Source organism: Podarcis vaucheri (genome assembly GCF_965113315.1).
Source record: "Podarcis vaucheri genome assembly, chromosome: 6".
In the NCBI taxonomy this organism is placed as follows: domain Eukaryota; kingdom Metazoa; phylum Chordata; class Lepidosauria; order Squamata; family Lacertidae; genus Podarcis; species Podarcis vaucheri.
The window spans coordinates 10,407,607-10,429,573 of record NC_138764.1 but is presented as its reverse complement, the minus strand read 5'-3'; the positions used below and the strand labels follow the sequence as shown (position 1 = coordinate 10,429,573).

Here is a 21,967-nt window from a genome sequence, read left to right as displayed (position 1 = left end):
GCAGGCAAATTATAGGCAATACTTAACAATTATACATAAGGTGTTCTCTTTCCTATTCCTTCCTCCAAATTTTATCAGCAAATGAAGCCAGCTTTCATGCAGCGAATCGACAGCCACTTTACAGAATTCGTGAATGGCTTGATTGCAAAGTCCGTGCAGCTTGAGTCTTTGCCCTCTGCCTTCCCAGCCGCATGCTCAGAGAAAGACGGTGGCCTCAAAAGCAAGTATGTTGGTTCTTGGCTGAATCTGAAGCAGAGTCCATTTGTTGTTTTCTCTTTCTTTTTTAAAAAAACTACAACTACTCTGCTGAATATTTGTTCTTTTCACAGAGGATCAAGAGCACCTCCAGAACATGGAAAAGTTTTTGTTGCTAGAAAGTCTGTCTTGGAGTGAGTATGTTAATCAGATTGTAAATTTGACTAGTGCCGTTGCTAAAGTTAAAGTTACCTTCATCCAGTGGGTGGCTTATCTCCATATCTTGCTTCTTCCTCCCAGGGGATCCCATTCATTTTTATACTGTGTAGACTGAAAGCAGGTATTCCTAATCTTTTTAAGTGCTCCAGTCAATTGGCTATTGCACATCCCAGATTCTGACATGGATATAGCCTCCTCATGGGTGGTCTGGTTCTCCAGTAAAGTTTTGCACCTATCTAGTAGTAAGGGCTTCACAATTAGCAAACAGGTGCCCTAATATAACCAGGCTGGTCTGTCCATCTAGCCCATAATTATCTACTCTGACTGACAGTGGCTTTCCAATGCTTATTGCAGTGGCCTTTCCCATGGCAATTTAACTGATCCTTTTAAACTGGAGGCTGGACCCAGGACCTTCTGGAGGCCATCTGTCCCTGAGTTCCTCTTCCAAGGTGTAGCAAGAGCTTTATATGCAAATGCAAATATGTAACATTAAACTTTGGTACTACTGCTTGAGGAGTCTGGGAGGAAGAGCAGATACTAGTTAGAATTATCCACACTTGGAACTCCAGCTCTAAGCAAAGCAGTCTGCTAGAATTGTTGCTGAAAAGCACTTCAGTTTTGTCTGTTTTCTTTGGGAGCAGAATGCCAGTTCCCCCTCCATTCTTGAAATCCATCACATTTCAGGGACACTGTCCTGCAGCGCACAGGCTCAAGGTCTAGGCGAGCATTAAGATGTGCCTTGTTCCAACTCTGGTAGATAAGAACGTTATTGGTTGTTTTACTTGGCTCAGTTGAAGGTCCTATCCAGTGGCGTAGCATGGGTTGTCAGCACCCGGGGCAAGGCAAGTAATTTGCGCCCCCTAACCCGTGGATTTGCGCCCCCTAACCCTACCCCCCCAGATGTTGTGCCCGGTGCGGCCGGCCCCCCCCCCTGCACCCCCCACGCTACGCCACTGGTCCTATCAGGTTGTTGTTTTGTTCCAGAAGATGCCTACCAATATGTTTTGTTGATTTGGGAACAAAATTTCCAATATAGTCGTACGTTGGATCTCAAATGCCTTGGCTCCTGAACCAATTGGCTCCCAAACAATCGAAACCCGGAAGTGAGCATTCCGGTTTTCAGACTTTTTTGGAAGCTGAACGTCTGGCACGGCTTCCGATTGGGTGCAGGACGCTCCTGCAGTCAATCAGAAGCTGTGCCTTGGTTTTCAACTGGTTCCGGGAGTCGAACGAACTCCCAGAACGCATTCTGTTCGAGAACCAAGGTACGACTGTACTGGCAATTGTTTGGACTTTCCTGATCCAAAACTGTTGTTTCTGCCGGCCGTTCATTTGGGTTTCTTTCTTTCTTTCTTTCTTTATTTCTTTCTTTCTCTTTTTAGTGTATTTTTATTTAGATCTTGTTAATAAAATATGGAAAACACAAACCAATTCTTGCTACAAAATCAGACTTTGCCATGTTAATCCAGAATGTATTTTGCAGTTTAAATTTTATTTCCTTCACCCCCAATATGTCAGTAAAACTCCAAGCCTCTATTCTTTAAGTCAGGGGCAGCCAATATGGTGCCCTCTAGATCAGGCTTCCTCAACCTCGGCCCTCCAGATTTTTTGGGGGCCTACAACTCGCATGATCCCTAGCTAGCAGGACCAGTGGTCAGGGATGATGGGAATTGTAGTCTCAAAACATCTGGAGGGCCAAGGTTGAGGAAGCCTGCTCTAGATGATGCTGGACTGCATCTCCCATCAGCCCCAGACAACATAGCCAGTGGTCAGGGATGATGGGAGTTGTAGTGTGGAGGGCACCATGTTTGCTACGCCTACTTTAGGTGAAGGTTGTGAATCTTTGTATAAAATGCAGTGGGTTTAGTGTTAACTTGTGTCATTTTCCCACAGGCATAGTGTTCCACATAAAATACCAAAAAAGTATTGGAGACTTTAAAAAATGCTTTGCAAGCTGTAAACATGCAGCTCCCATTTGGGAAATTGTTAAGTTCTTCTTGACTTCCTGTTGAATTACTTACTTTTCCAAATTCCCTTTTGCTAAATATAGAGAATAATTGTATGAGCAACTGTTGAACCCAAACTCCCTATCCTCTGGGATGTGAGACAAGGGCAAGACAGTGGGAGACAGCTTCTTGTGACCCATGGTGCATAATCCACTAGGAAGTTCTCCTGTGCAAGCCCCACATTAGAGGCTGAGGAAGAACTGCTCTTGCGCAGCTTCCATTCATCTGAGCAGGAGACTTTTCCAGTGGGTTGTACTCCACAAATATGTGCCTGTGTGCCACGGAGAGATTTTCTGTCTCTCCTGCAAAGTGTTCCTCAACACAAGGCTTGTCATGATCCTAGTTACTTTGGTGGATGTAATGTGGAACCATCAACCAACAATATAGGTTTCTCACTTCTTTTATATACTGCCTCGGAGAAGCCATGACGTAATGGTACCTTGGCCCATGTAGGTTCAGACTTGGATATGATACAGTCCTGTGCTCTCCAGGGCTCCTTTGGAGGCCGGGTGGGATTATCAATTTAATAATAAATGAATAAAAAGCACTGTAAACCTCTGAGATCCTAATATTTACATAGCATGGAGTGGAGATTACAAAAGGCTTCAGTCGGTGCAAAATGGCAGAATGTCTGTGTGAAATGAGTTCTAGAGCAGCTCTGTGGAGCTTCTGGCCTGCTCAGGCATCCTAATTTGACCTGCAAGGCCACCTTCCCCAAACCAGGTCGACCTGTGGGACAGATGTAGTAAAGATGCAGTTCCCTACTGAAAGCAGGTTTGCTGACACCACCAATCAGCTGATTGGCAGTGCCAACGAAGCCCCGTGCCTTTGCTTACGTGGTTTGATTTCAAACCACGCAGGCACAGGAAACTGGGTTTGTTGGCACAGTTGACCATTGGTGCCTGCAATGCCTTGTCCCAGTTTTGATTTCAAACTGTACAGGTAAAGGAAAAGAGTTGCCCTGATGTCCTGGTTATGGCAGATGATTCAGAGTTGAATGCTCCCCCCCCCATCTGTCAGAATGGCCCATGGGGGTTGGGGGAACCAAAGCATTCAGGTTAACCCCCCCCCCAAATGGTGATGGTCCTATGTATGCTGACAGATGGATTTTGTAGAAAATATTCAGAGAAATTGTACACTGAGAGTGCTCCCACATTACATTTGAAGGTGGAAAAACTTTCAACTCCTAAATTTAACCACTGGAAGTCCTGGACTTGCATCTAGATTGAGGGGAGTTTGTTGTCAAAGTGAAATGTTCTAATGTATTTCATATACTTTTCCCCCTCAGTGAGCTATTTGAAGTGGAACACATCCGGACCATATATCACATGTTCATCGCTCTCCTCATCTTGTTCATTCTCAGCACCCTCATAGTAGACTTTATTGATGAAGGAAGGTAAGAAAACATTGAAGGGATCAGCTGGAGTTTGTTTTCTGTGTGTTGGACTTGAGACATTTAATAGATAAGATAAACTTTATTCGCATTAGCCAACGGCCATAGCGACATAAAACAAGCAATATATGCAAATAAAAAGACTGCAGTGGGTAAAAAGGGCAATCAGATGACCCAGATTATCGTTCAGATAGTGGCCCTTAATCTCCTTGCACATTTAATATTTGAACCAATGAAAACGTTTTGCTTTGTTTGGGTACAGGCAGGTGGAGGGGGTGTAGAGAGTCCTGTTGCACAAGAGGGAATCCTTGCAGTGATGGGCTGCTTATTTAGAGTTGCGTTGAATATAAGCCCCAGTGTTTTATTTGAAGAAACCCATCAGGCATTCAGATGATGATAATACCTCACCCATCTGCCTGAGTTTCCCCAGCCACTCTGAGTGGAGTACAGCACATAGGAAAACACCAAACATTAAAACCTTCCTGATACGGGGTGGCCTTCAGGTGTCTTCTAAAAGTTGTATAGTTCTTTATCTCCTTGACCACGGATGGGAGGGTGTTCCCCAGGGAGGGTGCCACTGCCGAGAAGGCCCTCTGGCGTCCACTCCCATTCACCAGTCTAGCTGCCGCATTCTGGATTAGTTGTAGTTTCCGAGTCATTAGTCAAAATCAAGCAGCACTTAAAATCCAAGTTCTGCATGCAAAGTCTTGGAAGATGTAGAGCCCTCCCAGTACTACAGTGGTGCCTCGCAAGACGAAAAGAATCCGTTCTGTGATTCTCTTCGTCTAGCGTTTTTTTCGTCTTGCGAAGCAAGCCCATTGACGGATTAGCGCTTTTAGCGGCTTTTAGCGGCTTATCGGATAAGCGGCTTAGCGGCTTAGAAAAGGGGCGGGAGGAAAAAAGCCCGCAGGAACTTGCAAGACATTGTCGTCTTGTGAAGCAAGCCCATAGGAGATTCGTTTTGCGAAGCACCTCCAAAACGGAAAACTCTTTCGTCTAGCGAGTTTTCCGTCTTGCGAGGCATTCGTCTTGCGGGGCACCACTGTAACTGAAAGGCTGCAGGCTATGCCACAATAACTACAAGTTTTCCCACATGCGTGTGCTTATCCAAGGGGTCCTGAATCTCTGTAGGGGTTGTATCTGTCTGTATCTCTGTGTTCTGTGCAGTATAAAACCTTAGGGTGTATACTTAAGTTCAGTATTTGTTTCATAAGATTTATACAGTACACTGCCTGATTCTAAAAGGAACCTCAAAGCGGTTTACGAAATGATAAAACAAGAAAATCATAAAAATCATTAAAAAAAAAAATCACAACCATACTCTAAAGCATGCAAAACTTAGAATACTAAAACAGATTAAAATTACCTCAACTTTCATTATAGAATTCCTTAGCTGTTTCTGATTTTACCTGATGGAATATATATTTTAACCCAAGTATATGAATTAACTTTTTTGTGCTGTTGAATCTCTTTTGAAGGTTGGTGCTGGAGTTTGATCTTCTGGTCTACGCTTTTGGCAAATCTTCTGTCGTTTTTTCCACTTGGCTTTACATGTTCCTGTCCACCCTGACTGTGCCCTATGGGCTCTTCCTGCTGTGGGCCCAGGGCTACCATAGTTCCTCCCACAAGACAATCCGCTCCGCTTTCTTTGGGGGTCTCTTCACGATCTTCCAGATATTTGGGCTTGGAGTGGGACCAGCTTACATAGCCGTCGCCTACAATTTACCACCAGCCTCTGCTTTCATAGTGATACTTGAACAGGTGAGTTTCATGTGGAGAGCTAGTTTCTTGTGGATGTAGCTAAAGGTCATTTCACAAAGCTTGAATTAGCAAAATGTTGCTAAATGCCAGGATTTGAGTCCTTAGCTAACCTGTAATTTTGTGTACACATTCTACTTTTGCTTCTGCCTGACTTGGGGAAATATTAACGGTGACAAGTTTTCATTTTTTCCAAGAGATTGAGCCTGAGGGTGTTAGAAATGGTCAGATGCAAAAAGACCATAATTCTTAAGGCCTAGTAGGTATTTCTGTTTTCAGATACGCTGATGGTTTAAACCACTAATAACTTGCTGCAAACACCCTCTTTTTGATCACGATGAAGGGGAGAGCAATGCCAGTACAACTGGAAGCATTCTTGGAGGATACCGATTCTCTCGACCTCTTGCATTCTGGGTGCTGACCTTGTTTGAGACTGAATCTGCTTTGGTCTCCCTGCTCAGAGAATTGTAGAGTTGGACGGGACCCCAAGGGTCATCTAGCCCAACCCCCTGCAATGCGGGAATCTTAGCTAAAGCATCCATGACAGATGGCAATCCAGTGTCTGCCTTAAAGCCTTCATGGAAAGAGATGGCACAACCTCCTAAGGGAGACCATTCCACTATCAAGTAGCTCTTATTGTCAGAAAGTTTTTTCTGATGTTTAGTCCGAAACTCCTTTCTTGTAACTTGAACCCATTGGTCCAGGTCCTGCCCTCCAGGGCAGGAAAAAAAACAAGCTAGCTCCATCTTCCATGTGAAAGCCCTTGAGATATTTGAAGATGGCTATCATACCTCATCTCTCCTCTTTTCCAGGCTAAACAAACCCATCTCCTTCAACCGTTCCTCATACAGCTTGGCTTCTAGACCTTTGATCGCCTTAGTTACCCTCCTCTGCACACATTCCAGCTTGTCAATATCCTGCCTAAATTGTGGTGCCCAGAATTGGAAACAGTATTCCTGTTGTGGTCTGACCAAGGCAGAATAGAGTGCTGCTATTACTTCCCTTGACCAAGACCTTATACTTTCGTTGATGCAACCTAGAATAGCATTAGCTTTTTTTGCTGCTGCCGCACACTGTTGACTCATGTTAAGCTTGTAGTCCACCAAGACTCCTAGATCCTTTTCACCTTTACCAAAAGAGGTGCAGGGGAACTGTGACTCTTGGTTATCTTACTCAATCTCTCAGCAGCTTTTTATACTATTGACCATGGTATCCTTCTGGACCAACTCTCGCTTAATTGCAAGATGTCAAGTACATTTTATGTGTTACTCCACTCCTTTAGGTGCGTCTGCTGATGAAAGGCTACTCTTTCATTAGGGAGAATGCTCCTCGAATACTTTCCTTTACGCCACAGAAGACAAGTGAGTGACTGTTTCCTACAATAATTGTACAGCTGTGGTGATGAAGGCACCCTCCCTTCTTCCTGTTCTGAGGGTTGGGTTCTGTGACATGGAGACAATTCAAAGACCTGTTCTAGTTCAGAAGAATGTGTGTATGGGGCTCCCCATGTTTTGCAAGATTACCAATACCATGCAACTTGTCAGTCTTCTAATGCTTATTGGAATAGCATAACATCTTGCAAAGGATATAAGAGAACCCTGGGTTTAGTGGAACAGGGGAAAGTGCTCTGACAATAGGGGGCTTATTTGGGGTGGGAGGGCGTTAAACCTGGGGTGGACTAGAGATGAGGGGCTTGTCACAGACTTGCCTTATTCATTGTAGAAAAAAAAAAAAGTAGAATAAGAATGGCATACAAACCATCTCCTTGGACTGAGAAATTGTATAAATGTATTACTGCTAAACTCAAGCATTAATGAACAGCTTGAGACCCATAGAAAATAGGATGGAGCCCTGTGGGTTTATGTTTTAGTGTGTGGCATTATCTGGTACTAAACGACTCTCTCCATTCTGCTTTTTCAGACACCGTCCAAGTTCCTAAAGTTTCCCAGTACCTGTATTTCCTCTTTGCTCCCACCCTTATTTACAGAGATGCCTATCCCCGGTAATGTCAATGTAGTTGCTCCATTGTGACTTGGCAGTTCTTATAGCCATTGTGATGGTGAGGTTGGACTGGATGCATGCTTCATAATGGAGGGCATAACACATGGGTTGGGAACCTCAGGCCCAGGGGGCAGGTGCAGTCCTCTGCAGTGGTGTGGCATGGTGGGGTTACAGTCACAGTTGCCCTGAGCGCAAAATTGTTATGGATGCAAAAGTTTAACACTCAGGGCAGCCTCAATATAACTGCACATTCTGTCGCTGGGGTCCATTGAAAACAGCTTCTCCATGCAAACCAGGAGTGACCTCTCCAGACCACAGAACGACTCTTCTTATGTCTCCTGGGTGATGCAGACACCATTAGGCAGTTGACAGTTCATGCATACTCCGTCCGTTTCCCGCCCTCCCACCCAACCCCTGTATGGCCCCGCGGGCTAGCAACCCACAGTACACCACTGGCCTATGAACCTCTCTATCTATTGCACTACCCACTTTTGTCTCTGACCCTACCCACTGCTGGGTCTCTAACTCAGTGTTTCCCAACCGGTGTTCCGCGGCACAGTAGTGTGCCGTGAGACGTTGGCTGGTGTGCTGTGGGAGGGAGGCGGGCGAGTCGGGCGGTGAGAGGCGGCGGCGGCGAGGATCCGCGTCGAGCCGGGGGCGGCTCCGCGGTGGTGGTGCCGAGGTTTCTCTCTCCATTCTCCCCTCACACACACACACAGAGGAAATAACACAGGATCAGCTGACAGGACCCAGCCAATGGAGCGGCGGCGGGGCAGCGCGTGCAAAAGGGAGGAGCGCGAGACAGCGGACGAGGAGGAGGCCAGCATGTCCAGGCAGCAGCAGCAACTCCCGGCGACGGCTCCTCAAGCCCCGGGCAACCCTACTCCCTCACTGGCCTCGGCCGCCCTCCTGCTCCACCCGCCGCCGCCTCCCCCGCCGCCGCCGGCCACCTTGGCCCCACCGCCGCCCCCTCCTCCGCCCGCTATCGCCGCCACCACCACAACAGCCGCCGCCGCCTCAGCTGCCGCCGTCCCTCAGTCCCTCGCTCTGCTGCCTCCTCCCCCCCACCCCCAAAGCTTGGAGGTTCCCCGGCAAGGGGGAGGGAAAAAATTGAAAACTTTCACTTTCGTGCGTCCCTCCCGGCATGACGCTGCGCGCTGACGTCACGGGGCTGTAATGGTGGTGTGCCGCGAGATTTTTTTCATCAAACAAGTGTGCCTTTGCCCAAAATAGGTTGGGAAACACTGCTCTAACTTAACTCATGGTCTTGAATTTCAGTGGGTCTTCTCTGAGTAAAGGTTAGTTGAAGACAACCATTTGTTTCTCTGAATTTTCCCAGAGCAGGCCTAGTAGGATCCAAAATGCATTGGTTCAATGCATATCTCTTTTGAGCACACTAGTACTTTTTGCTTCTGGTTCCAATGACAGGTGCTGAGTCTGACCATTTTGGCTGTAAGATATTCTACACTTCATGGGTTTTGATGGGTTTTTTATATATAAGGTTCTAGAGTTCCTTTGTAGAAGTTGCTGTGTTATACAGTACGGGGTTGTATTTCTATTTTCCATGGTATTCCACATTCTCCAATCTGTATATCCTACTGCCCTTAACTACTCCTTTCCTTCTTTATGCAAAATAATGAACTGTTAAAAAAATAATAGTGCAGCTGCACATTTAGTAAAGCATGCCATTTGAGCAAAATCATAACCAGCAAACAGACTTTCTTACTTTAAATATTTGCTGTTCTGGAATAGAAATTGGATTGTGTTTACTGCAGACTACATCAGCCTTGCTGTTATTTTTTATTGCACTTATTAATTGCTTTTATCATGGAAAGTAATTCAAAGTAATTCAAAATGATTTAGGTGTAATGACTGTGATTTCTTCTTCTTTTCAGAAATCCTACAATAAGATGGAGCTATGTAGCTACCAAGTTTGCACAGGTTAGATATTTCTGTTCCTTTGGGGATTCCTGTGTTTCTGCAGATAATTATACAGCCTTGAAAGCTGATAAGAGTTACTGGTTCATAAAAATATGTACTAGCCTACTGGAGTGCACAAGCCTGTATTAATTATTTTTATTTTGGCATTAAGAAATAGAGACAATGCTTTCTGAAAATTTCTGAATTGTATCCTATTCCCTTAGATTTGGATTGCTGAATGAATAATTACCCCTAAACTAATGACAAAAACACCTACCCATTATAAGATAAATAAAACAGTTTCGTTTCTCTGAAGACAGGATGTAGTAGTTCTAAACAAGCCTTCCTAAACCAACTTTTAACCAATGTCTGTGTGCTAGTCTTCTTATCAACCGTGAATGTTTTCCTAAGTTTATAAAATTATGAACAGTTCAGCATCTGTATATTGTATTTTTTATTTTGCCGAGTGGAGCAGATCAGCTAAGTTCAAGCACGGTCGTATTTCTCAAATGGAGACGTAGTCCTCCCCTGGGCTGGGCTAGCCGTGCAGTGTCACATATCCTAAAAGTTCAAAGGACGAATCTTGGATAAAAAGATAGTCTGTTAATCAGTCTCTGCTCGTGGGACCTGCTCCTTGCAGGACAATGAAACTGCTACCACGGCAGCTGCTGTCGGTAAAGCAGGTGTTCCACCTGGGCCCCTCCACACATACACATGCCAGCAGCGCACCTACGCAGGCCTCCAACTGCTGGCATGGTGTGTCTGCACATGGTGGAGCCCACGTGGAATGCCATTTATCTGAAAGAAGCACGGACTATCGTAGTGGCACTGAAACCTTTGGTCAGCTGTTGCCTACGGCTGCATACACACCAGACATTTAAAGCACATGGCTCCCCCCACAAAGAATCTTGGGAACTGCAGTTTATTAAGGGTGCTGGGAATTAGAGCTCGGTTGGGGGGGGGGTTAAAGTGCATGTCTGAGGATTCTTTGGGGAATGTCATGTGCGTTAAATGTATCTAAGCTTTACTCAGCTTAGATCTGTGCATATTGGTAACTGGGATCAGCTTTCTCTCTTACATATTCCTCCTGTGCTACTTTTATAATCAGGGGCTTTTGTTTTTACTCCTGTCTAGGTCCTTGGGTCACTCTTCTATACTTACTATATATTTGTGAGACTTTGTATACCTACATTTCGGAACTATAAGGAGAATTTAAATGTACGAGGGCTGGTCCTTTGCATTTTCAACTCTATTCTTCCAGGTGAGTGCTTCTGTGCCCCTTTTAATTCTGGAAGTTTTCTAAGCAACAAATAAATAATCAGATACAGTGGTGATATTGGCAACAACTGGCAGTGTATGGCCTGTTGGATATATGATCTTAGCTTTGTGGTTCCCTGACTTGTAGGGTTCCTGAAAACCTGTTACTGGGGCAATAGCTTAAGCTGAGTGTGAATCTCACTGTTCTGAGAGAGAACATGGGAAGTTGCCTTACACTGATCAGACCATTGGCCCATCTAGCTCAGGGTCATCCACACTGACCAGGAGTGGATCTCCAGGGTTTCCAGACAGGGAACATTTCCTGGCTCTACCTGGAGATGCTGCAGAGTGACCTTTTGCATGCCCTCACTACCACAGAGCTACTGCTCTTCTCTCTGAACACCTTTTGCAGTATGTTCCTTAGTAACATCAGTCCTGGTAGACTGGAGAAGGTGCGATCCTGCTTCATCCAACTCTGCTTTTTAGTCTTGTGTTGGGGATGCAAGCAGTTGTTACCATAGTTTTTGCTCCATAACACGCGTTTTTTTCCTCCTAGAAAGTAAGGGAAAATGTCTGTGTGTGTTACAGAGCGAATGCTTCCCTCCTCCATGGTTTCCAGCGGGAGAAGAGCCGCTGAATGGGGAGGAGAGAGGGACAGAGTGCCTGCTTCTTTAAAGAAGCAAAGCGGGAGGGGAGAGGAGCCGCTTACACGAGTGTAAGTGGCTCCTGTCCGGTTGGCTCCTTTAAAGCAAGCAGGCTCTCTTGTATCTCTCTCGTCCCTACTCAGCGGCTCTCCCGCTTTGCTGGAAATAGCAGGAAAGATTTTCAGCTCGCTAAGGGGGGGGAGGAGGGAGAGAAGCAGAGCCTACTTACTTTAAAGGAGCAAAGCACTGTAAGCGGCTCCTGTCCGGTTGGCTCCTTTAAAGCAAAAATTTTCAGCTCGCTGGGGGGGGGGGGAGAGAAGCAGAGCCTGCTTGCTTTAAAGGAGCCAAGCGGGAGAGGAGCCACTTACACGAGTGTAAGCGGCTCCTGTCCGCTTGGCTCCTTTAAAGCAAAAAGCAAGCAGGCTCTCTGTATCTCTCTCCTCCCGCTTTGCTTTTCAGCTCGCTAAAGGGGGGGGGGGGAGGAGGAAGGAGAGAAGCAGAACCTGCTTGCTTTAAAGGAGCCTACCGGACTGGAGCTGCTTACACTCGTGTAAGCGGCTCCTGTCCGGTAGGCTCCTTTAAAGCAAGCAGGCTCTGTCCCCCCAGCAAAGGTTTTCAGCTCGCTAAGGGGGGGGGGGGAGGAGGGAGAGAAGCAGAGCCTGCTCCACACGTGCTTCTTGTCCCTTGAGTGCTTTTCCTTCCCTCCCCACTTAAAACGTGGTTACAAAGCACAGATCCACATGGATCCTTGCACTGGGTCACCCCAAATTCACCATCAGATCACATAGCATGTCCATGGCTACAGTTTGCACCAAAAAAATCACGCACCCACTGTTGCCTGCGGCTGCAGTGGTGCAAAAACGTTACAAACATGGATCCACATGGATCCTCAGGATTTTTGTTTTGGGCTACCCCAAACTCACCGTCAGATCACATGTCTGTGGCCTCAGCATGAACCACAAAAATCATACATCGACTGTTTCGCTTAGAATATTTTTTTTCTTGTTTTCCTCCTCTAAAAACTACATGTGTGTTATGGTTGGGTGCGTGTTATTGAGCGAAAAATACGATAGTTTCTGGACTCAGTTCAAAGTGCTGGTTTTGACCTATAAATCCTCATGCGGCTCAGGACCGCAACACCAGAAGGGCTTCCTCTCTGCTGGTGAACCAGCCTGGTCACTGCATAAATATCTTAGGGAGGAGTGGAGGGTGGAACGTGGAAAGGGACCCTTTTAGTGGTGGCTCCCTGCTTGTAGAATGCAGTCCCCAGGGAAGAGTGCCTGGCTCCATCATTGTCTGTTTTAGATGCCAGTCAAAAAACAGACAATGGTTCCTAATGGGAGGGTAATCAGTTATTTACATGCCCTTTCTCGGGCTCACACTTTTCAGTGGGGTGGGTAGGATTTGTTGCTTTTTAATACAGTGGTACCTCTGGTTACGTACTTAATTCATTTCGGAGGTCCGTTCTTAACCTGAAACTGTTCTTAACCTGAAGCCCCACTTTAGCTAATGGGGCCTCCCGCTGCTGCCGCGCCACAGCGGTGCGATTTCTGTCGTCATCCTGAAGCAAAGTTCTTAACCCGAAGTAATATTTCTGGGTTAGCGGAGTCTGTAACCTGAAGCGTCTGTAACCCGAGGTACCACTGTATATAGATTGTTGCATGGGCATTTTAGGTCATGTTTTGTTACTGCTTTTATATTTAATTTTAATGTTTTTGGTCCTATTTTTCTTATGTAAGTTGCTTGTGAGATACTTTGGTGTAAAAAGCAACAACTATGATAAATAGTAATAATGTCATTATGAATGATATTAACCTAAAATACATATTTTCCTCGCTGCTCTCTAGGTGTATTGATGCTGTTCTTGGTCTTTTTTGCATACCTTCACTGCTGGCTGAATGCTTTTGCTGAGATGCTGCGCTTTGCTGACAGAATGTTCTACAAGGTAATTGATGTGCAAGGCTCATGATATATCTCTCTCTCTCACTCAACACAACACACACAGAAGTATTTTCTTTCAGTTTTAGAGTGTACCTTGGTTCGTGGAACGCTCCATTTGATAGAAATGTCGTGTGTGTGTGTCATTTTGCCATTGATGAGGTTTCTCCTCCCTAGAGAGGCCGATCAGATACCATCCTTGTGGTCTTCTCGACAACCTGTTAATACATTCCTTTACCTCTGGTGAAAAAGGGAGCCTGTGCCTTTTCTTCTGTTGACTTTTCTGATTCACAAGCATTTGTTGCTATGTGTTGTATTTCTGTTGCTGGGCTTTTTGCATAGTATTTTAACCTTGCTGTGACTTTTAAACAAATGTAAATGGTTTTGAGTATGGTGTCATTGAAGAAAAGTATGTCCATAAATTATTTAGCAGAACTCACCTGCAGCCTTCTTTTAGTGTTGGCATATACTGGCGCCTTTAAATGTCCGCAATAAAGCGTTGCTATATTTCTTTTGGCACCTGCTAAAAACATTTTGCCTATCCAGACATGTAGAAATTGAAATGTGTCTTAATATGTTTTAGCTTATCTGCTGATTTTATCTGATGTTTTAAACTTTTATTGGCAATTTTAATGCCTTATGTATAATGCTCAGAGGTTCTATTTGTAGTCAAGCAGTATATATAGACATGTTGTTAAATAAATGAATAATTCCAAGGGATCATACAAATGTGTGTTCTGATCCTGCTCCTGCTTCCGCTTGGGGCCATTAATGATTAGTTTGAGCAGTTTAGAGGACAGTGATAGAAAAGGCCTCTGAATTTCAGCTACCTTCTATATTTTTCTTTTCTGAATGTGGTTTGCAGGTTGCCCCCACCTACATTGAATTAGTGTTCATGTAGAGAAAATGTCACATTTGATTTAGCTCTGATCATTTTGGATCTGAGCCTTGGAGACCTAGTGTAGCTACAAATACTGGGACACCAGTGACTTATTCTCCGGGTGGCTGTTTGGGAAGGAGGAGGTTAGGATTTAATGCCTGCAAATGAGCTCTTGGGGAATTTCAGTTATACATTGCAACAGTACACCAGGTGTTCACAGAGATTGTATTGCCAATTGCTCTAAAACACTTGAATAGCAGGAATGCACTTGGCACTTTGATCCTGCAGTTTTAAACACTAACTCTAAGTCTCTGCTCTTTTTACTTCCCTGATCTTCTCTTGCAGGACTGGTGGAATTCTACATCTTATGCAAAGTATTACCGAACCTGGAATGTGGTTGTGCATGACTGGCTGTATTACTATGCATACAAAGATTTCCTTTGGGTAAGCAACCATCGTTTAACACATCCCCTCGCTTTCTAATAGAAAGTCATTTTTTGAAGGAATGGCAGAGATCTTTACATTTCCCCCACAAAATGATTTTATTAAAGTTCTCATGTAAAGGTGAATTACACAACATGTAAAATACCTAGTCACTTTACCCATACAGAGATCTGACAGAAGGTGGAAAGAGAGAAGCTTGTACTTATGCAGTCTGGTTTATATCCAGTATTTGGGAAGTCACTTTTTTTTTACCAGTCTACCACCAATTTCACCCCTCTATGCCATATCCCACACTGTTCCAGCTCTCACGTTAAGTGTTTGTGGGGCTCCATTGAGTAGGAGGGATCAGCAAAAATGAGCTGCCCTGCCTTGTGCAAGTAAAAGTCCTTTTGACAGAGCAAGGCCACCACTTGAGACAACCCTCCCTGTGCAATAAATGTGAATGGGCAATTTAAGGGTGGTTATCACAAGCTGTTCACTGTTGTTTTTGAAAATTGGATATCCTCTTATACATTCACCTATCAGAGAGTTACCCTTCCCCTTGTTTGTCTGTGTCTCTCTCTCACCACCAGTTATTTGGGAAGAAATTCAAAGCAGTCGCTATGCTGTCGGTCTTCACTCTTTCTGCTATTGTGCACGAATACGTCTTGGCCGTCTGCTTTGGTTACTTCTATCCGGTCCTGTTCTGCCTCTTCATGTGTTTTGGAAGTAAGTACCAAATATATCTTTCAGCAGCAGCAGTTTCTGAAAATACTGAGATTTGGCTTTCAGCTGCCATCTGTACTTAATGTTCTAAGGTGCAGGAGATTTGTGTTCCAGCCTGCCCTAGCACTTGCACCCGGAAGCCTCTCCCGACACCAGTTAAATCTCCATTTTCTGAGACTGATCATGGTCAGAGTAGGAGAGAGGGCTTCCTTGGCTTGGCTGAGGAGTAAGGACTTCTAATGCTCCAAACTGTAATTTGTGACTTTCTCAAAGTCTCATGAGATGATCATTAACATGCATTTTGAGTACATTTTAATTTTCTTCCGTCAGTGGTTTTCAACTTCATTCTCAATGACCGTCGGAAAGGCCCCATTTGGAATGTGTTCATGTGGAGTACGCTCTTCCTTGGCCAGGGTGTCATACTTACCCTCTACAGCCTGGAATGGTATGCGTATAAGCACTGCCCTTTGAAAAATGTGAGTATCCTACTTATCATTGGAAATAAGAGGAACAGAGCTGAGCTACTATTCTGGACTATTCAGTCAAGGCCTAAGATGTGAATGTGAAATTCGAAAACCTCTTTCAGATTTTTTAGAAGGTTGCATTCTGCCCAGAATAGCTACCGTAGAGGTTTCTTTCTAACAAGAATAACAAGCAGCAGGGTCAGCAAAAAACCAACAGCTTTGAAACTTCCTCCATGTCTTTTTATATGAATACTGTAAATTTCTGAGCTAGTTTCTACCCTTCTGGAGAGATGAAAGCCAAAGGTTCTTAGAGGGTGAAAGGGGGCAGTAAAGAAGGGAGGGAGAGGAAGGTAATGGAAAAGAGTGAAAGGCCTTAGCGGAGCCCAGTGGTTTCTTCATTCTACTTGCTGTGTTCTCTGCATCTTTGGATCTGCAGGGTTCAAACAAAGAGAATTCACGACATCTTTGCCGCATTTAATATGCAGTGCCCACTACCTTTCCTTATTTAATATGCAGTGCCAATTCAGCCCACATGCATATGCATAACCCCCTGGGGCTGATTCATAGTAGCTGGAGCCAAGTAGGACTGTAGTTTCAGGATTGCAGACACCTTAGCAATTCTGCTTGACCTGGAAGACCTGCCATTCAGAGAGTTAAAGCGTTTGGGTGAAGCTGCCCTGAAGGGGGGGGGGTCTTATTGGGAAGGGCAAGCCTTCACACCCACACACCTGCACCCCACTTCTAATTGCCTAGATTGGCTGTTGCAAGTTGGGTGGCCGCCCAGGCTTGAGAGACAGCAAAGTAAAACACTTTGGTTTCATCACTGGCATTTGTTCACATGGCTAACGGATAACTCTACAGAAGTGAAAGTGCCCAGCATTTCCTGCCTAACATTACTGTTCCTCTTGTGTTTTATAGCCCACTTTCCTTGACTATGTGAAACCGCGTTCCTGGACTTGCCATCTTAAGTTCTGACACCCTTTGGGATATCCCTCCGCGTCAAGGCCAGAAGATGCTTGTCTTTTAAACAATGACAACAAGTTGGGCTAGCGTGTTAAAACGACTGCAGACTTTTTAAAGGGAAACTGTCTTTAGTTATGGCAAATGATGGCATTTTGTCACTCAAGGCAGCTAGGGCTGCAGGTGGCCTGGCAGGTGGTTCTCTTTCCTTCGGCAGCTCCAACCTGAGCCATTTCCATGCTGGTCATGAAACCTACTGAAAGGTTGGCGAAGGAATTTCCGGTGAAGTTTTTTGCCTATTGCAAACAGTACTTTTATGTGTTACTACTTTTCTCTCTTAACTGTCTGAAATTGGCAGTATTGTGATTGGGGTTAGGGCTTGCCTGTCTGACCGTAACCGTCCTTCCGAATCGCCTTTTGAAACAGGACACTTGCGCAGTATTTGTATGCATTATTTTGCTTGTTGCTACAGCACAATATGTGATGGAGCCAGTGGCCCACAAACACGGACTTTGCTTTTTATTTACTGTCTCCACCCAACCTCCTTTCCTCCCTAATCCCAAGTATAGGCAGATGCTTTGAGAGATATTTGCATTGGGGTGTGGAAAAGGTAAGGAGAGTGGGAGAGAGACTTGGGGTTTCTTACCTTTCCCAAACCACGGCCAAAGCGAGGAGGGCTTGAGTCTGGAGATGTGTGTTACTGGACACCATTCTTGTTGGAGGGCCAAGTTCACTTGCCACTTGTATGTGACTTTGTGGATACCTGGTTGGAGAAGCAGTAAGATGTTTTACACCCTTTTCCGTGGAAGTAGCCTTAATGTAAGCATATGAGTTTTGATTCATCCACAACCTTTAATTTGCTACAACAAATAGTTGTGTTGAAATGTAAATTGGCCTAGGATATATGGAATCTGTTAACTTCTGCTTTGAAGGATAATATTACTGATTCTTATGTGTCACGAAAGGTACGTCATAACTTTTTGCCTTGTTTTCAAGCTTTATTTCCTCCCTCCCCCCTCCCTTTTGAATAAATTTTCACTGGCTGAAGTGTACCATTTAGGTGTAGGATCTTCCTTTGGATACTTAGCCTCTTAATAATATGAGCAGTAAAGGTTGGTCTTTTCCTTACCAGGCTCACTTTGCCCTTTGGCTTCTGATCCAGTAAAACAGGCAGCATTAAATTAAGTACCACAATTAAGGTGCGACTTAAATTGCAAACATGTTGCACTGTGAGTAACTTGCATTCTCTCTGCCAAGGATGGCTATTTGCTGCTTTCTTCTTGGCAGCACCGCAATGCACACAGTGGCCCATGGTCCAGAAGCCTTGGTGCACACGTGGGACTGTTTTCTATACCAAAAGTGGGTGCTGTCTGCTACTAAGGGCTACATCATTCCCATTTTAACCAGAACCAGTGTCTTCAGGGGTTCCTGCTCTCTAGCTAAGGACCCAAGCGGACCTGATGCTGTTTATGCAATTAGTTCTTTTGAAAATAAATAGCATCTGTCGAGCCCCAGTGGGGATTGGAATTGTGGCAAAGCGCTGAGGAGCTTTAACAATAGGCTCCCAGTTTTGATCAGGGGGATCCCCACAGTGCTATGTGGATTAAACTTTTATAAGCAGCGAAATGCTGCCCTTTGCTACATGTCCAGTTTTAAGTTTTTTGCATTCCTCACTGAGGATTACTGCAGCGATTTGGAGGGCAAATGCAGTTTGTGTTGAAGAACCTGGAGTGTGTGTTGGCTTGCAGTGATCATGCTGCTCCACTGAAAACGCTGGTTTAATTTGTGAGACAGCCTTGGGTGGGTGGTGTGCTTAGAGCTACAAAAGGAGGGACTGTGTCATTGTGAAAAACAATACCCCTATATTGCTGACTGTTCACTGTGTAGTCTATAATTTGGAGCTTTTCTCTCAGCCACCCTAAAGTGCATTTCTGACATGTTCTAAGAGTGCAAAGGAGTGAGTGCTATATACTAGCGTAGGCACATAGGGGAAATGCAAGTTTTTTGTGTTCTTGAGCTGCTCTCCTTTGTATTGTCCTAAATTTGGTGCCCTAGTAAATTCTAGGTGCTGGCGACTTTTCTCATGTCATCTAACCGCAGCAAAAAATAAAAAGAAACTTAATTCTGATTTATGCTGCAGAAAACAGTTTACGTGATAAGTGTGCTAATTTTAATCAGTACTTTGATATGACCCAAGTGTATTGCCATTTAGCTAAGCCATGTGTTCCAGGTTTATTTGACTAAGGTGGGTGTGTCATTGATAATTTTTGTGGATTTTGGGGGAAGTGCCACCTGGATTGAACATTATGAACAGTAGTTTCAAGATGCCAAACGTCAAGTACAGTATTTAATCTAGTTCAAAACTTTAAAAATTCACTGAAACAGTATCCACTTTTGGAGAAAGATGAGGAAATATGAGCATCTGAATTTGGATCAACATCCTTTGTAAGCTCTGAAGGAGTCTGATAAGTACCCTTAACAAACACACTGTTTTTAGAAGCTACTCACTTGCAGGTTCTAGTTGAGGTGTGAGGGAGATTTCTGTTGCTAGAACATTACAAACTATATGTGCAGATTGTAGTATTGCTAAATCAGTGTTAACATGGTCGACTCATCCATTCCAAAAAGCTTTTTGCTTGTTTTTAAATTGTCTATGATGGCACTGTAATTGTGATTATAAGATGGCCGGGATCCACCCAAAGAATTTTCATCGCATTGTGTCCTTTTCTGCTGCTTGTTTAAAGAGAGCCCCCCCCCCCAACCTCCATCTTCAGAATATAATTTGAGAATTTTATCAAATAAATCCTGTTGTCTTTGGGAAATGCGTGTACTTTTTTCTAAGTGGGACGTGTGGGAAGATTAGTATACTAATTGTAATCAACCTCATGCTTTGGGACTGAATCTGTGAATGTAAACTGAATGGGCACAACATGGTTGCGGATCTCTTGCGAATGGTCTACACAACTGATTGTAACCTTTGTACCTCTGCGACGAGGCATCCTGTTAACCTGGAAGGTGCTGGATTGCAAGGCTGTAGTTTTCCTCTTTCTCAGAGTGAGCAATGGAAAAAATTTCTTGCACAGATGGTGGTGAGAAGAGGACAAACTGTACCTGACACCGCAATGGTCTTCCCAAGCCTCACTTGCATCTTTTGTAATATGGAGAACATTGTGGGTCAGGGAAGGTTGTTGATGGTGGGATATAGACTTGTTAACCGATTCCAAAATGTATCGAACTGTCTGTTGTGACCTATTCTGTTACTTGCAAGGGATTATGTGATCTATACTGTACTACAGAAATTGAAATATATTTTGCTATCCATGAAACTTGTCTGCCTGCATTCATTCCAGCCTCGATGTACTGCACCTAGACAACGAACTGGTTGAAAATGTGGTACGGTGGTACCTCGGGTTACATACGCTTCAGGTTACAGACACTTCAGGTTACAGACTCTGCTGACCCAGAAATAGTCCCTTGGGTTAAGAACTTTTGCTTCAGGATGAGAATAGAAATTGCGTGGCGACGGCACGGCAGCAGTGGGAGGCCCCATTAGCTAAAGTGGTGCCAGGTTAAGAACAGTATCAGCTTAAGAATGGACCTCTGGAACGATTTAAGTACATAACCAGAGGTACCACTGTATTCTCCATTCTATGTTTTTGTTTTATGGTGTATTTTGTATTCTCTTTTTGTATTTTTCGGCTGTGAACCGCCCTGGGATTTTGGGATGAAGGGTCAGCTACAAATCTAAATCATCATCATCATGATCATCATCTATGCGCATCTGTGGTGTACATTGAGACGTGGGATTTGCAAGAAAATGCTGCAGCGTGCTGTTCAGTGTGCTAGTCCAGCAGGGCTTCAGCCATTATCATTTAGTTTCCCCTTCGATTTTCTCTTTCTCTGCTCCCCTCCCCAAGCACTCAGCATTCTATTCCCACCGGGGTGCCGCCTTGAATAAAATATGGGGGGGCAGGTAAGCCCCACCCTGCAAAACTGATCACATGATATGGTGCACACACACCATTTGAATGCCCATCAACTGGGGGGTGGGGGTGCCCACCTCAAATATTGGGGGTAATTAAGGCACCTTTGCCCTTAGGCGTAGGCTCCCATGATGCCCACCAAGCAGGCTGAGTTTGCCCTACTATGATTCCCCTTTTCCAGTCAGAAGTGATAGATGCTTTTATATGTAACCCATCTAAGGGGCCATCTGGATTCATAGCAGAACCTGGCATGAAGAGTAGGCCTTTATAAACCAGTCACCTATTATCCCTAAATGGGAGGTTGGGGGTGGGCTGTGGTGAAAAGGGTTAAAGATAACCCGCTGATAATTTTTGCAGGTTTCAAGGGTGAGGTGAATAGCAGTGGAGAGATCAGGGCAAAACCCTGGCGTGTCCTCCAGTGTTGCTATCCCTACACTGCAGTTTGGGGGACAGGGTGGGGCAGAGCCCTGGAGGACCCAGCAATACCCCGTGTTTTATCCCTATCTCGCTTGGAGGGCAGGAGGGGCCCACAAGCAACCCAGGTCATGCTCTCTGCCTTGTCAAATGCTGGGAAGGGGCAAGACCGGGCCTTTTTCCTGCTGGAACTCCCCAGAACTGAGTTCTGGCACCTCTCCAAGGCATAGCTGTCAACTTTTCCCTTTTCTTGCGAGGAATCCTATTCGGAATAAGGGAATTTCCCTTAAAAAACGGGAAACATTGGCAGCTATGCTCCAAGGGACACCATGGCCAATTCTAAGGGAATGAAGAAGGCGATCCTGGCCAGTTCTGCCATCTCTTTCCAGAAAAATATCCTTGGGCAAGACTCACATAATTACAACTGACAGACATCAAGACTGGCATCTGTTCCATATTAGTAAAAGGAACAACAACTGCTCAATAGGCAGGTCTCAGGAAAGATTTTCCATTGCCTACAGCAGTTATGGCGTCGTTGTTGTTGTTTAGTCGTTTAGTTGTGTCCGACTCTTCGTGACCCCATGGACCAGAGCATGCCAGGCACTTCTGTCTTCCACTGCCTCCCGCAGTTTGGTCAAACTCATGTTGTTAGTTTCTTGAACACTGTCCCACCATCTCGTCCTCTGTCGTTCCCTTCTCCTTGTGCCCTCAATCTTTCCCAACATCAGGGTCTTTTCCAGGGAGTCTTCTCTTCTCATGAGGTGGCCAAAGTATTGGAGCCTCAGC

At 44.8% G+C, this 21,967-nt stretch overlaps 2 protein-coding genes across 7 annotated transcripts in view; one reads left to right on the top strand and one right to left on the bottom strand.

Moving 5' to 3' along the window:
- LOC309535706 (sterol O-acyltransferase 1-like) overlaps window positions 1–20,110 on the top strand; it is a 33,885-nt gene extending 13,775 nt beyond the window's left edge. The window contains exons 4-17 of one of the 2 annotated variants that reach the window (XR_014221347.1): window positions 79–224; window positions 330–389; window positions 3,709–3,816; window positions 5,292–5,574; window positions 6,854–6,932; window positions 7,492–7,573; window positions 9,468–9,513; window positions 10,627–10,753; window positions 13,241–13,338; window positions 14,557–14,655; window positions 15,228–15,363; window positions 15,691–15,836; window positions 16,743–18,262; window positions 19,559–20,110. Coding sequence is in view for 1 of the 2 variants with exons in the window: in XM_082229088.1 (XP_082085214.1) it covers window positions 79–224; window positions 330–389; window positions 3,709–3,816; window positions 5,292–5,574; window positions 6,854–6,932; window positions 7,492–7,573; window positions 9,468–9,513; window positions 10,627–10,753; window positions 13,241–13,338; window positions 14,557–14,655; window positions 15,228–15,363; window positions 15,691–15,836; window positions 16,743–16,799 (1,467 nt within the window). In the remaining variant the exon portion in view is untranslated. Of the gene's footprint in view, window positions 1–78; window positions 225–329; window positions 390–3,708; window positions 3,817–5,291; window positions 5,575–6,853; window positions 6,933–7,491; window positions 7,574–9,467; window positions 9,514–10,626; window positions 10,754–13,240; window positions 13,339–14,556; window positions 14,656–15,227; window positions 15,364–15,690; window positions 15,837–16,742 lie in introns of both variants that reach the window. The other variant, XM_082229088.1, reaches the window with a different exon arrangement.
- The window catches only part of ABL2 (ABL proto-oncogene 2, non-receptor tyrosine kinase), a gene marked incomplete at its 5' end in the record, with an annotated part of 82,694 nt that continues 78,043 nt past the window's right edge, over window positions 17,317–21,967 (bottom strand). For all 5 annotated transcript variants that reach the window (XM_082229023.1, XM_082229025.1, XM_082229026.1 and 2 more), the window contains one exon: window positions 17,317–17,547. The remainder of the gene's footprint in view (window positions 17,548–21,967) is intronic.